Source organism: Alosa sapidissima, chromosome 22 (assembly GCF_018492685.1).
Source record: "Alosa sapidissima isolate fAloSap1 chromosome 22, fAloSap1.pri, whole genome shotgun sequence".
Classification (NCBI taxonomy): Eukaryota; Metazoa; Chordata; class Actinopteri; order Clupeiformes; family Clupeidae; genus Alosa; species Alosa sapidissima.
In genome coordinates this window covers 26999883-27014284 of record NC_055978.1, presented here as the reverse complement: position 1 = coordinate 27014284, position 14402 = coordinate 26999883, and the positions used below count along the sequence as shown (strand labels likewise).

The window sequence follows — 14402 nt, the reverse complement described above, 5'->3', positions numbered from 1 at the left end:
TAAATCAGCCAGTAGGCTAGGCCTAGTAGACAAATAACTTTCTAGTAGAGAAATAATCTGTACTGCAAAAACGAATGTTGGTGGGTATTTAAACTATCTAGCGGGTGTTTTAACAGCTGCAAGAAATAGAAGCTTCATGGTCTTTATGTTCTGGTTCGTAAATTATTTTCATAAAACTTCAAGTTGCCCTATAACTTTACTCTCCAAACTCTTCACTGCACTGTAGGGAATTAACTGACAGTATGATAGGCTATTTATTTTCTGTAGGCTACAATAAACACATTTATTTTTTAAACTTTTGCAATATTACGCACCTGGCGACTGAACGCAAATCAGCAGGAGAGAGAATGCACGTAGCCTACGCAGCGTGTAGCGCAATGTGTAGGCTATTTGGTTACCAACTAACACTGTTAGCCAATTCACTTAAGACTTCAGTGCCATCATATACAACGTTTTTTTACACAACAAATACAGAAAGGATGGAGGCAGCAAAAGTAGAGGAGTCATTTCAGATGGGGCAAGAACAAGGTGAATTTGTATGCTTGTCAAAACGTAGTCGTACCAGATGAGATGATCATCTTACCAAACTCGAGTCATACACCACGGTAAACTAAAACAAAACTAAAATGTTACAAAGGTGGCAAAAATAATATAGGGTATTACTAGCCATGACATTACTAGGCTATGAATCGTTCATTTTTTTTTTTTTTTTTTGGGGGGGGGGGGGGTACAAACGTATTCAAAATCATCCCCCCCTCTGGTTTTTACACAAATCGCACCCTGCACACTTCTCTTTCACTAGTTAACAAGTTAATGAATTGTAGCCATTTAACATGAAAATGAATGCATCTAGTTTTTAAATCATTTTTTGAGCTTTTGATCCTTAGTGCTGACTTTTATAAATCTCTGTGGCTCTACAGTCTTAAAAGGCCGAAGAAGATACCTCTAACATTTTGAGTGCATTCATACCTTAACCATTCATATGCATTAACCAGTATCCTCCCATCAGATCCGATCATATGTCATCACATGTGACAAGCAACCCCACTGGCATAACTAATGTGAGTTTAAAATAATTTTAGTGTAAAAGCACCGGCTTTTCTTTCCTGCCTCCAATCTCTGTGCTAAGATTCTTAGAGCTTTCGTTCTGCTGGTCACACGACTCCTCTACAGTCCCGTGCAGCCAGAACATTCTTTACTCCAATTTGATGTCCTTCTTGGACCCATCTTAGGCAGGACAGAAGACCACTTGTCCAGTTTCCCAGAAAGCATATGATTGAGTAGACCTATAGGTGCTCTCCAGAGTCTTTTTTCTTTTAAGAAACTACCGGTACATGGAAATATGTTTTGGTGTGATAATTCACATGCAAGAAAAGAAAAATTAATTTTGCTCTTCATAAATATGTTAGTGGAATTACTGTTGATATGTTCAATGCTATTTTAGCTCAAAACATACTAACCTGTGTTATAACAAGAATAGTCTAAGTCTGTGCTATAAATAACCCGTGTCCAGGTCTTTGTTGTGCGTGATGTTGAAGGTCTGTGCTGTAGGGCTCTGAGATGCCAGGCGCAGCAGGAAGTGATGTAAGCTGAGTAAAGGCCAGTGCCTGTTGTTTGTGCCTGCATCTCCTGCCTTATAGCGCTGGAGCTACGACTCACATTAGCAGCATGGAGACACCAGGACCAGAGCTGTACTAAGCCCCTGGTCAATTAGGGAGAACAAAATACTCTTTCTTTCTTTCTCTCTTTCTCTCTCTCTCTGTCTCTCTCACACACACACTCACACATGCACACCCCTACCCACACACACATACACACACACACACTACCCACGCACACACTTCTCAATCAGCAACAATTAACAGAGGTTAGGCAGCAGAATGGAGTTGTCCCCTAAGGGAGTGTGCTGCTGGTTGCTCATCTCCATGGTAACACAGATGATCTGATTGGCTTTTGTGATTCACACCGAACATGCTGAGTGATAGGGCACGTCTCACCATTCAGCGATGACGTGGTTAACATGAGTCCCGTTGCAGCTTCACAGATCAACACTGATACGAGGGAGGGTGGTGGTGGTGGGGTACATGTCCAGCTACATAAAAACCTTACATCCACACGTGCACACAGAACAGCCACGCACCCACATCACTTTTCCAGCTTTTATTTTACTTTTTTGTGGTACTTGCATGGGGTTGATGAAATACACAGTCAGTCAGGATTAAGGTAATTCTTATCCATGGGGACCACGTAGGCACATCTTTGTGCCAGGGGTTACCCAGAATTCAGTGCAGCATAGCAAATGGTGCAATGCCCTGATGCAAGAGTTTTAGGCCACATCACATACACTAGTTGGTTACATAAGTGAACACTGGGGAAGTGATTAAAATAAAACTCAATAAAGTTAAGTCATTTCAGGCCAAGATTCCCACAGTTACCAAGCATCTACCTCATATAACTGCTCAATCCATGACAATATAGAGGCTCAAAAAGATCTAGTGCAGCCTGGAGCTGACATCTTCACTTCACAACGCTCATACTAACTATCTGTATAACAACTTAAGATGTTATTTCATTATTATTTCACTACAATGTATGAAACGAAAACTGAAAACTGCTGACTGTCAGAAAAAAGCAGGTGTGGAAAAATAGGTGTGAAATAATGTGCAAATATGCCTAGATATTAACACCTTAGTCAACAGAGGAGTATGCCCCCCCCCCACAAACACACACACACACATATATATATATATATATATTATTGAAAACCCATATAAAAAAAACTTTTTAAATGAAATGCAACTAAAGCTTTTTTTCTATTTACAGTGGCAATAAAAAGTATGTGAACCCATGCTAAAATTGACTAAAATGAGGAATAAAACACCATAGGACACCAATTTTCTTTGTGAATGAATAATGTATCGTAAATAAATAAATGTTTAAAATACAGGAGGCATAAGTATATGACCCCCTATGTTAAATTCCCATGAGGCAGGCAGATTTTCATTTGGGCCAGTTATTTCATGGATCCAGGATACTGTACATCCTGATAAAGTTCCCTTGGCCTTTGGAATCAAAATAGCCCCACATCATCACATACCTTCACCACACCTAGAAATTGGCATGGTTTTATTTCAATTAGCCTATTAGCTGGTTTGATTTGCATTGAGCTCAATGCAAATAATGTATTTGTCCTTTTTAATGTATTGTAATGTAATGTTTATTTGGTCACTACAATAGTACAGTACTACATCATTTGGTCACTCATTGGACTTACATCCAACAAAAACATTTTACGTATTTTCATATAACTTTACAACTGTTCAAATGGATGCAATAATATAATTTTAAACACAGGGTCTGGACAAGTCAACCTTGTAAAATAAGAAGGCCCTGAGGGTTTTGGAGATATTGCACCTTGATTGAACAGGTGTGTTTTTTGGAACAATAGCAAAAGCAATTGGCCCAAAATGTTGCCACTGCATAAGATTTGAAAGGAGATGGAGATGGAGATGTAGAATTAGTAAGCTATTCCAGTTGTGTAGAACTTCCTTCACAGTCCGTTTTTCTGGCAATAGCCATCTAAAGCCACCTATAGGCTACAGTACTGTACAGAAGTAGAATGGTAAAATAAAGTATCAGAATACCTTGTATAATCTTAAAACTGTGGATATATTTTGTTGCTTCAGTCAGGTACTGTGGTGCATCAAAGAGAACCAAGTACTTGTAAACCAAAAATATTCTCTTAGACTTTGGGTCATTTAAAGTAGGTTATGCAAACCCTCTCTCTATAAGTTCAATGGCAACTAAGCCAGTCAAAATAATGCAAAGACACTGACCTATGGACACTTACCTTTATCAAGCATACCCTCAGCAAGGTTGTGAAATATATTATGTCGAACTTTGGGCTATTAAAAGTAGGCTATGTCAACTCTTAATGGCTCTTAGTTAGGCTACATGCAGCAGCAGAAAACTCACATAGCCTCTCCTTGCCCCGCTCTCACACACACACAACGGAGACTCCCCTCCGTAGCCTAGGCAACTTGAATCAGAATGTTAGAACACAGCTGGTTCTTGCGGACACTAGGCCTATTCGCGGCCACGGTTTAGATTAGATTACTGCAGATTCAACTTTATTGTCATTGTGCACGTACACGTACAGAGACAACGATATGCAGTGTGTGAAAAAAGCAGAAAAAGTGCAATGCGATATACAAAGTAGGTGGTGTATAGACACGACAAAAGATATAGTGCCGTGTAGACAGTACACAGTTGCTTTAAGAGAAAAGACACTTTTATACTCTCTTATACTACTCTAAACCACAGAAAGTGGTTTAGAGTAGTATAAATTAAATATAAGTATGTGCAGTATATTAGCAGTAACCTTATAAGAGCAGAATATATATGGCTATGTAAATTATGAACAATGAACAACATGTACAGATATGTGCAATGTAGGGACACTACTATTATAGTAGTAGTAAGAACAATATAGATATATGCAGTGTATTAACAGAATATATTACAGAAAAACTGAATAAATAATTGGCTATTAATTAATCAACTGTGACATAAAATGTTTGCGCCCCCCCCCCCCCCTGTACTTTGCAGCCAGGTCTGGGATCAAGTTAATGTGCAAATGATTAACTCCCTTCCGCTGAATATCTGGTGGTTCAGTAGAACTTAGTGCAGTATAGGGGAACTTAAAACAGTATAGGGGAACTTAGTATAGTATAGAGGAACTTAAAACAGGACATTTACTGGCCCTCTAATTAATTGATGTCTGTAAGTCGCCTTGGATTAAAGTGTCAGCCAAAGGCATAAATAAATAAATAAATAAGTTAATAAATATATATTAACTTATTGGCTGCTGATAACAATCAATGAGTACACCTAAGCATGTGCACACCGACATATTGACATCAGTAAGTTAGTGTTACAATGTAATTGGCTGCTGATTCCCCTGAAATAAGTATTGAAACATTAAAAAAAAGGTTTTGGATCACTTGTTTAGTCAAGTACTATCCACAGAACATAGAATGGTGATGGAGTTGTGAAAATGGAGTAACCCTCTTTGGTAGGTTTAAGGATAAGGATTGTTAAGAAAAGGACATAGCCATAGCCTAACCACCATGACCCCTTGACCTTCACATAGTGCTTGAGAGATGGGTTTCAAGCACTTCTGCAGCATCGTTTTAATTTGTGCACCTCTTATTTTTATTTCTGCATATTTTCTGAGAGATTCAAACATCTAAGATGTGTTTGTATGCACCACTTTTCACCCCAGTGTCTCTAACGAATATGTTTTTTTTTTCTGTAATTCTGCCTAGGCCAATAATTCAGAGCCTCATCAGTGTTGAGGATAAGACGTTTTCTGAGTATTTAAAAAGCTTGGACCTGTGAGGAATCTGTTTAACACCTGAATTAGCATCGCATTCTCCATCGAACTAGGCAGTTCCATGTGATGGGACCTTTATCTGATTGCGTAGTCATACCTCAAGCGAGGATTTGACGTGGGTACCGTGACACGTTTCGCTACAGTATGCAAACCAACCCCTTTAAATACAGCCCCCGAGGTGACCACTGAAGTAAGTCTGCCGCTCGCCGCGAACGAATAGCTTGCTGGACAGCTAGACAGTGCTTTGACGGGGAAGCATCACATTTAAAACAAAACCTGTATATTTAGACTATATTTTACTCTTTGTTGAAGAAGGGTTGCTGTGAGCATTATATTTTTTTTATCCAAAACATATTTTAGCTGTTCTTGATAGAAATGGAATACCAGAAAGTTACGGACGTGAGTGCCATGTGCAACGGCAACATAGTGTCGGAGTTAAACTGCAGGAATGGTTTCGTAGAGTTGTCCATTGAGACCAAGAAAGCGGCTGTCCAGCGCATCAACGAGACCTCTCGAAAAGAGGCGGAAGATGAGTCTAGATTGCCCATTTTAGAAGCAGCTTACACCACTATCCTCAAGGGTCTAGGGGAGAATACCGACCGTCAGGGTCTTTTACGCACTCCACTGCGTGCCGCCAAAGCCATGCAGTTCTTAACCAAGGGATACCACGAAACCATCTATGGTAAGATCAGTGAGACATTGAATTGTTAACTAAAAGGTGTTTCATTACAATACTTTCGACAAGCATATGTGTAGCTATATTATATTACCTGGCGTCAACTGTCTCTTGCTTTTAAAACTATGCGCGCAAAGGGTTTCATATTATATGTTTATCATAGCAGCTTCAAGTATGTTGTAATTATCTCTTTCCAAAGTGTGTGCAACAGCTCAGAAATGACGGCTTTGTTCTCCAGCTTAAGTCAGCTCATTTATGTAAGGGCTATTAATGGGAACTATGTAATTGTGTTCTTTGTTTGGTGCTTTCTACATCATTCTTGCCCCTTTACATTATGTCCAGATGCCTCAACTCTGTCTCCCTCCTTACCTTGAGTATAGGGTAGCTGTCCTTGGTTATCTTTGGATCTTTGGTGTCCATGAAAAGGGACTGAAATGGCACACAAAATCATTGTCAGTATTACATGTTATCCCCTTATAAACTTCGAAAGAACAGCATCCAGATGCAGCACAGTGCAATTGTGCATTATTTTGGCTTTATTATACTATTGTTTTTAAATGACACTACTCTTATATTTACACAGATGTTCTGAATGATGCCATCTTCGATGAGGACCATGAAGAGCTGGTGATTGTGAAAGACATTGACATGTTTTCGCTTTGTGAGCATCACTTGGTGCCCTTCTTTGGAAAGGTGAGCTGGGCTGATGATGCATTTGGCATATATTTTTTATACTCTTAATGGAAGCTCACAAGCTCTATGAAAGTCAGTTACTTTATTTTTGAAAACACTTTAGGACAAGTGCACAAGCTATGGCATGTATAAAGACTTTGCAGTGAACGGGAGAAAGGGTAGACAGGGTGAATGGGTTCTCTCTGTCGGTTACAGTGGCCAATCAAAGTCACTGACTCTGAACATTGAACACCTCTCTGACTTCCAGGTACACATTGGATATCTGCCAAATAAGAAGGTGGTCGGCCTGAGCAAGCTTGCAAGGTGAATTGGCATATATATAGTCTCTCTGTGTGTGTGTGTGTGTGTGTATGTGTGATTACTCTTTCTCATTTCCCTTTTTGCTGCTGCCACTGGCATATCATTGCTCTCACTCGGGGGGGCAATGAGACAGCGTGTTATTTCCAAGCCACTGCGTTCTTCTGTTGTCACAGTCCTTTGACTTGAGGCTTAGAGTCCAAAGCCTGGCCCAGTGTCCTGTCCCCTGGTGCCGAGCTCCAGTCTAGCCAACAGTGCTGACCGTGCTATGTGTGCTGACGGTGAGGCCCATTGAGTGAAGATGCTCTGTGTTGCTGACTCAGTGTGAGCTCAAGACTCAGCTTACAGTCCAGTGACCTCCGCACACCCAAGTGGCCTGCTGGCATTATCAGTGGCACATAAGAGGGTGATCAGTGCGGATGTGTAACAAATCTGAGATGCATGCATTTTTGGCATGGTGTCTCTCTGACTCTCTTCTAGTTTTACATGACACAATTTTACCTGTACCACTCTGTGCTATATTATTATCTAACCATCGAGATTATTTTTTCACTTATTCTTCAATGCAGTTTAGGATCCAAGGTCTTTTTAAAAATGGGTAGTTCTGTTCCTATATGACTGACTCTGCTTCAGATCAGCCTCCAGCATATTCAGATTAAAAAAAGGAAACAACCTCCTTTTGTCTGTTCGATTGGGTCAAAGGTCAGGTGTGACTGTCTCCGTCTCATCAGTTCATCTCCCATTAAAGTTCAGTCTCACGTTGGCCTCAGCTTTAAAACTACTTTTTAAAGATTTGCCATTTAAACAATTACTTGTCAACATGCAGTATAATATACGCTAGACTGGGTAAACCCAGCCTGATCTGCCGGTGATTTCTTTTTCACCCTGCAGCTCGGTCTGGTAATAGCCAGACTAAATATACGCCACACTCCACCTTTGTTTGCTCCGTTCGACTCAACATTGCTCCGCAGAAATTGTAGCATCATTTTAAAGTGACGCTGTGAATGAGTACACAAGAGCTTCGATTACCTTTGTCCAACTAAACAAGCAAATGATTAATTTGTCATTATGTAGTCTCCCTAAAAGGCTGAGGCATGACATGCAGTAAAGTGAACTTTTGGGGTTTACAGGGAAAGGGCAGCAAAGGCAGCCAGCAAAGGGCAGGATTCTTGCTCAACAAGCCAGTGAAAAATAATTTTGTGAATCATTGATTGATCGGATCTATGTTAATAGTGTCACAAGAAAAATGTGGCATAGAGGGTAATCCATATCCAGATAGTCTATTGATTGAGGGATTAATGATTAGGCTTGCTACTGTGCACTTCCATAGAGCCTCCTCAAGGGTGTTACATATTATTTATACATTGCAGTCAGTCTTGATTTATAGACAGCTATAATGGAGGTTGCAGAATATATTTGGTTCCCTTTTTTAATTCTGTAACCTTATCTGTACAGGATTGTTGAGATCTACAGCCGAAGACTTCAAGGTAAGTCAAGTACTAATATCGCTGACTTCGAAAGGCTGAAAGTATTCTTTCTGAATGTCCATACTCTCTTTTGTATGGTCATGGTCATTGGATGATAATGTGATCTCTCCTCCACAGTTCAGGAGCGCCTGACCAAACAGATCGCCACGGCAATCTCTGAGGCCCTACAGCCAGCCGGTGTGGCGGTGGTCATCGAGGCCGCGTGAGTGTTGGTCCAGACATTTAGACCTGATTGTTGTTGCAAGTAGACATGACTGTTGGCTGCACTGTATGTGTGCACTTCTACCCGTGGATACTTCTGTTGCTTCAGTGCATAAGCGTGGGGTTTGAGTGTGTATTGACCTTCTGTTGCAGGCACATGTGCATGGTGATGAGGGGTGTGCAGAAGATGAACAGCCGCACAGTGACCAGTGCCATGCTGGGGTCGTTCCGAGAAGACCCCAAGACACGTGAGGAGTTCTTGGCCTTAACAAAGAGTGCCTAAATCTGATGACATAAATATGACAAACAAACACACACACAAGACCACACACACACACACTCACTCACACATGCACACATTGACACTTTAAAGGTCAATTTCTAATAAAATGAAAGATTGAAAACTAGGTGGACCATAATAGTCAGGATTTCCGATAGTTCTTCAAATCCAGGCATTTTCTTTTCTAACAAAACATTTGGAGAAATGTGAAATTCCCTCTATACTTTTAATATGATTAAATATGTAAAGCGCTTTTTGACAGTGGTCTTAAGTCCGTTATCAAACCCCCTCCCCATTCTTTCCTCTATCCTGGTGCTAAGAGTCTTCCTGTGAACTCAGGGTTTCTCAGTAACATTAACAATGCACATATTTAAAACCTGTAGTATTCATAGGTGTAAAGAGATCAAGCCCAGCCAAATGTGTACATACCAGCAGGATTTCGCACATACAAAGCCTAAAAGCCCCTTCAGCCATTTTGCTCTGTAATATTGTTGTTTGTTTACAATACTTGGGTTTAATTAGTAGCCTACTTTGCAGTTTCCTTCAGTCAATTAAAATTAGTCATTTAGATGTGTAGTCTTTTCAAGTGTATGTAGACATCTGAAGGGTTCATTTTTTTTATTGCTGGTACTCTATTTTGTGAAACATGTAAAGCACGCTAATACATGGTAGTGTGTGTGAACTTGCAGAAAATGTTATTAATCATTATTCTATCAGTTCATGTGGGTGCAAGCCACATAAACAGTGCCTTCTGATTAATTGCACACTTGTATAACCTACCTACATTTTACAATGTACAATATGCACAATGTATATTTGTACGTTTGCATCACAACACAAACATTTTTATTTTGGAGCAAAATGTGTCCTTCTGAACTGTGTGAAAATTCCGTAATACAGAAACTGGTGTTATGTCTTAAGGCATCTTAGTGTGTTTTGTATCTTTTTAATATTTATATTTGATGTATTAATTTCCTACCTCTGCAACTAGTTCCAACACTGTGAATCAGCTGGATTCAGCCGCAAGGCAGGATTTAACTGACTTCAACCATACTTCACCAACACTCATAGCTTACGCATGTTTAATCTTCTGATGAAAGGATATGTATGCCCTGCCTTAAAGTTAGATTTGTTATACTCAATAAGCCATTATGTGTATTATCTGACTGTAATTTGCTGTAATTTACAGTTTTGTGCTTTGTATTGAAACATGTCAATAAATAAGTAAATGCAATGTATTGTGTCCATGTATTGTGTGTAAAAAAAGATGACTTTATCCAGGTTTATTTTGATTATACCACTGTGAAGTTTTAAAAATGACAACAAACTGATATCATACCAAAGCAAAAATAAGCCTTTACTCTAACTCTCCAAAGAGAAGTATTAAAATTAACAGCCTGTGACAGACAACAGCACAGCCATAAGTGACACCACACAGAAGTTCATGCTACGAGACTTCATGACACAAATGCAGGTTGGTATGACTATAGGAAAGGGAACTTTGCCTTTGGCTGTTGCTGACATTTAAATGTCAACACCTTGACCTTTGCTTGGAATCAGAACCAAGCCTCTGTAATGGTCTTAGATGATAACAATGATACCGCAATGGGGAAGTAAGATGGGAGTGCTACCAAGGTCTATTTCTGTGTAAGACAGACAGATGTTATGTGTGCTTTTACAACACAACAGAATGGTAAACTGTCAACTGAATGGAAATATTTAGTTTAAAAGAAATAAAAAAAAAAGTTTTTTTAAATTATCGTGTCAACATGAAAAGAAGTGATCGAGCTACTTAGATATTTACAAAGCACTTCTGATAGTTTTTACAGGAGACATCTGTCAAAACAGTGTAAGCCTAAGTATTGCTTCATCTAGTGAGGGAACATCATCAAAACATTCAGACACTGATATTTTTGTCGCCAGTATAGGTCCAGGGAGTAATGCACACAGTTGACACAGGGGCACATGCTGGTGAGTTCAAGAACTCCCATTCTAAGTATGTGTCTGGGGAGTTTGATTTTATAATTGACATCACCACCAATGCTGCCTCCCCTCTATCCTGAGAGATCCTCCAGCCAGGCAGGTCTGATCAGACAGAGGTCTGCTTGTAGTTTTTGGTGTCAAGCACCTTCTTCCCGCACATGGCACATATTCCTATTTAAATTAACAAACAAACAAAAAGTCAGTTTCCACCACAGGTACTCTCCAATTACCTCCAACATGAATGTATTATCAGTAGCATGGAGTACTGACCTTTCTTGTAGGCACAACCCTGGCAGTAGTGAGAACCTGACTGGTGGACAGAACTCTTGCATATTCTACAAGTAGCAAATCCGGTCTTTCCGTAGGGATCAAACCTATAAAGACAAAAGGGCAAGTTGAGCACATTTGCGATGTGGTGTGTGCTAACAAAACTAGGAATGACCTGGATGTTCGATTATGAGACGTCATACCTGGCCTTTTTGGAAGTCAGGGCTTTGTTCTCATTCAGCCTTCTTCCACCACTCTCTGCAAGAAGTCACAGTGAATAATACATTGTTCTGTTCTCAATATGACTAGACCTAGTAACTATATGTCTACAACATTTTCCTAACCATTTAAAGCTCTACATTACCCATAAATATACCCCTTCACCCACCCTATTAGATTTAACAATCAAAGTTAACCTGATCCTGAGAACATGGGATCTGCAAAAATGTATAGTATTGCAAAAGTAATTGACAGTTAAAAAAAGGGCACTGTTCTCATTCACTTCTTCCCAACACAAACATGCTAACTTCAATGAACATTGGCAAAGGTAGCAAATAATAGACCTGGTAGATTCACTTGTGCTCTAGACAAGTTCTGGTGATTTAACAGTGTTTTGTTTTGTTTACAACTGAGAGGGCATCCAACAAACCCATTCTTTCACACAAGCCTGCGTCACATACACTATATTGCCAAAAGTATTCTGTCACCTGCTTTGACTCGCATATGAACTTAAAGGGATATTCCACCATTTGGGGAAATACACTCATTTTCCACCTCCCCTTGAGTTAAACTGTTGAGTTTTACCTTTTCCCAGTTCATCCAGCCGTTCACTGAGTCTGACAGTAACACTTTTAGCTCCAGCTCATTGAATCAGATTAGACCGTTAGCTTATAGCAGAGATGCTAACGGTCTAATCTGATTCCATGAGCTGGAGCTAAAAGTGTTACTGTCAAACTCAGAGAACGGCTGGATGAACTGGGGAAAGGTAAAACTCAATTGCTTAACTCAAGGGGAGGTAGAAAATGAGTGTATTTCCCCAAATGGCAGTATATAGCAGCTATAGCAGCTTCAAGTATTCTGGGAAGGCTTTCCATGTCTTTATGGAGCTTGCTTTGTCATGTTGGAACAGAGAGGGGCCATCCCCAACACCTTTGGGATGAATCAGAGCGGAGACTGAGAGCCAGGCCTTCTCAGCTAACGTGTGACCTCACAAATGCACTTCTGGAAGAATGGTCAAAAATACCCTTAAACACACTCCTAAACCTTGTGGAAAACCCTCCCAGAGGAGTTGAAGCTGCTATAGCTGCAAAGGGTGGACCGACGTCATATTAAACCCTATGGATTAAGAATGGGATGTCACTTAAAGCAACACAAAAGAGTTTTTTTGTACCTTAAAATAATGTTTCCAAAATCGTTTCAGTGGTTCATCAACTTGTAACAGGGTGAACGGCACTTCTGCATTCGCTTCGCAGCCCTCTATCGGCTATAACCGCACTATGTAAGTTTGCCAGATCGAGTAGCGGATCTGTAGTTCGATGGAATGAGACATAAGAAACTACAAATTTGACTTGCGTTTGATGTCGCAATACATCGTACTTTCATAAATCATGCAACATATTCTACCTTGTCTGTGGACATTGTTATTTGTAAAGCCGGTGCTGGATAAACAAATAGTGTGCGTGCGACAGAGGGAAAGTTCTTTGGTGTTGCTTTAAGTTCATATGCGAGTCAAGGCAGGTGACCCAATACTTTTGGCAATACAGTGTATGTGTAAATGGGATTGTCTGGAATCTGGCAATATAAGAACCAGAGATACTCTGGCTAAGCAATTTATAAAAATGTTTGTACTGACATAAATAGTTTAGATGAGAATACATTAGAATTTTGGCCCATTGGTTGGAGACCATGTAGAAATTTGTGGCAATTTCAAAACCGGATTGTTGTAAGGGGTTAATATCCTCGTATTTGGTAAGGTTTGCCATGCGTTAAGTGAAGATATTTCACCGAGAGTAATATTGTGCAGAAATGTGTGCAGAATGCAAATCTGATTACATTTCATGTAAGTTCAATGTTAATATTCCCGCGAAAGAATAAGTCGTTTTAGCTTCTGATGTTCCAGCACAGTATATTCAGATAACGCCGGTGAAGCACCCGATTTGGTTCCCCATGCAATTCATGTTTCCCCTCTAGGTCTTTACACGGAAGCTCTAGTCGGTTACCATAGCTGAAAACACGGAAAACGCAATACAGAACTGTGAATACGCACGGTAACCTAGCAACAACGCAAGCACTTCAAAACAGTGGCGTAAAGGAAACAGGAATTCCGGGGGAACCAAATCGGGTGCTTCACCGGAAAACATAAATACTCACCTGTTGTGTTTCTGGCACCATCCTTCCATGTATCTGGCGTGATGACCCGTCCAAGTTTCTTTTCACCTATGGCAACAATGGCAACATGGTTATCAGGAAGCTATTGCAACAAGTACTGACATGAATTATTTGCAAGCTAATTTGGAACATAATCCACGGGACACTGACAATTACGAGAAAAACACGTATCATAGATAAATATCAAAGAATAGACCTAAATGCGTGTGCACTAGTCAGTGTCATCTAATCTATTTACATAAAGGTACGTAGGCTGAATCATGTTGCCAACACGTAGCAGCTAGATAACGATAGTCAAATGATAAACACATCATATTAGCTAGCTTGCATGCTAACTTCGTTTGTTGTCTTAGTCTCAAAATACTTATTTACAGCACATAGTCCACCAAAGATTCTCATTTTATATCAAAGGATTATGTTTATGTGGAAAAATGTTTCAATACTTACACTTTTCGCAAACCATAACGTTAGTTTATTCCTTTTCTGAAACCAAACAGGGAGAAAACACTGGCAGAGGATTTAACTGAAGACAAAACCAATCGATTGACGTTCACTTCCTGGCTTGAAGGCCGGATGTTTATAATGTACTTTGTTCCTTATTTGTCATTGGTTTGACTTTTGAGAGAAAGCTTCTCGTTGGTTCATATGGATTTCAGTCTGTCCATGGCGCCACCCACACCGGTTTCGGACGCCAAACTGACCTTGCGCAAACATCTGTCCGTCAGAGGGATCTAA

At 39.9% G+C, this 14402-nt stretch overlaps 2 protein-coding genes across 2 annotated transcripts; one reads left to right on the top strand and one right to left on the bottom strand.

Moving 5' to 3' along the window:
• The first annotated feature begins 5603 nt into the window (after window positions 1-5603).
• gch2 (GTP cyclohydrolase 2) lies at window positions 5604-10344 on the top strand. The gene is made up of 6 exons (XM_042078368.1): window positions 5604-6077; window positions 6655-6764; window positions 7012-7067; window positions 8517-8548; window positions 8666-8750; window positions 8903-10344. The coding sequence occupies exons 1-6, from the start codon at window positions 5771-5773 to the stop codon at window positions 9030-9032; spliced, it is 720 nt and encodes a 239-aa protein (XP_041934302.1). The 5' UTR covers window positions 5604-5770; the 3' UTR covers window positions 9033-10344.
• An 18-nt stretch (window positions 10345-10362) lies between these two features.
• On the bottom strand, window positions 10363-14249 carry cript (cysteine-rich PDZ-binding protein). The gene is made up of 5 exons (XM_042078373.1): window positions 14115-14249; window positions 13650-13715; window positions 11483-11537; window positions 11283-11386; window positions 10363-11183 (listed from the first exon to the last, which is right to left on the bottom strand). Exons 1-5 carry the CDS (start codon window positions 14128-14130, stop codon window positions 11119-11121), a joined length of 306 nt encoding a protein of 101 aa, XP_041934307.1. The 5' UTR covers window positions 14131-14249; the 3' UTR covers window positions 10363-11118.
• Between the last annotated feature and the right edge of the window lie 153 nt (window positions 14250-14402).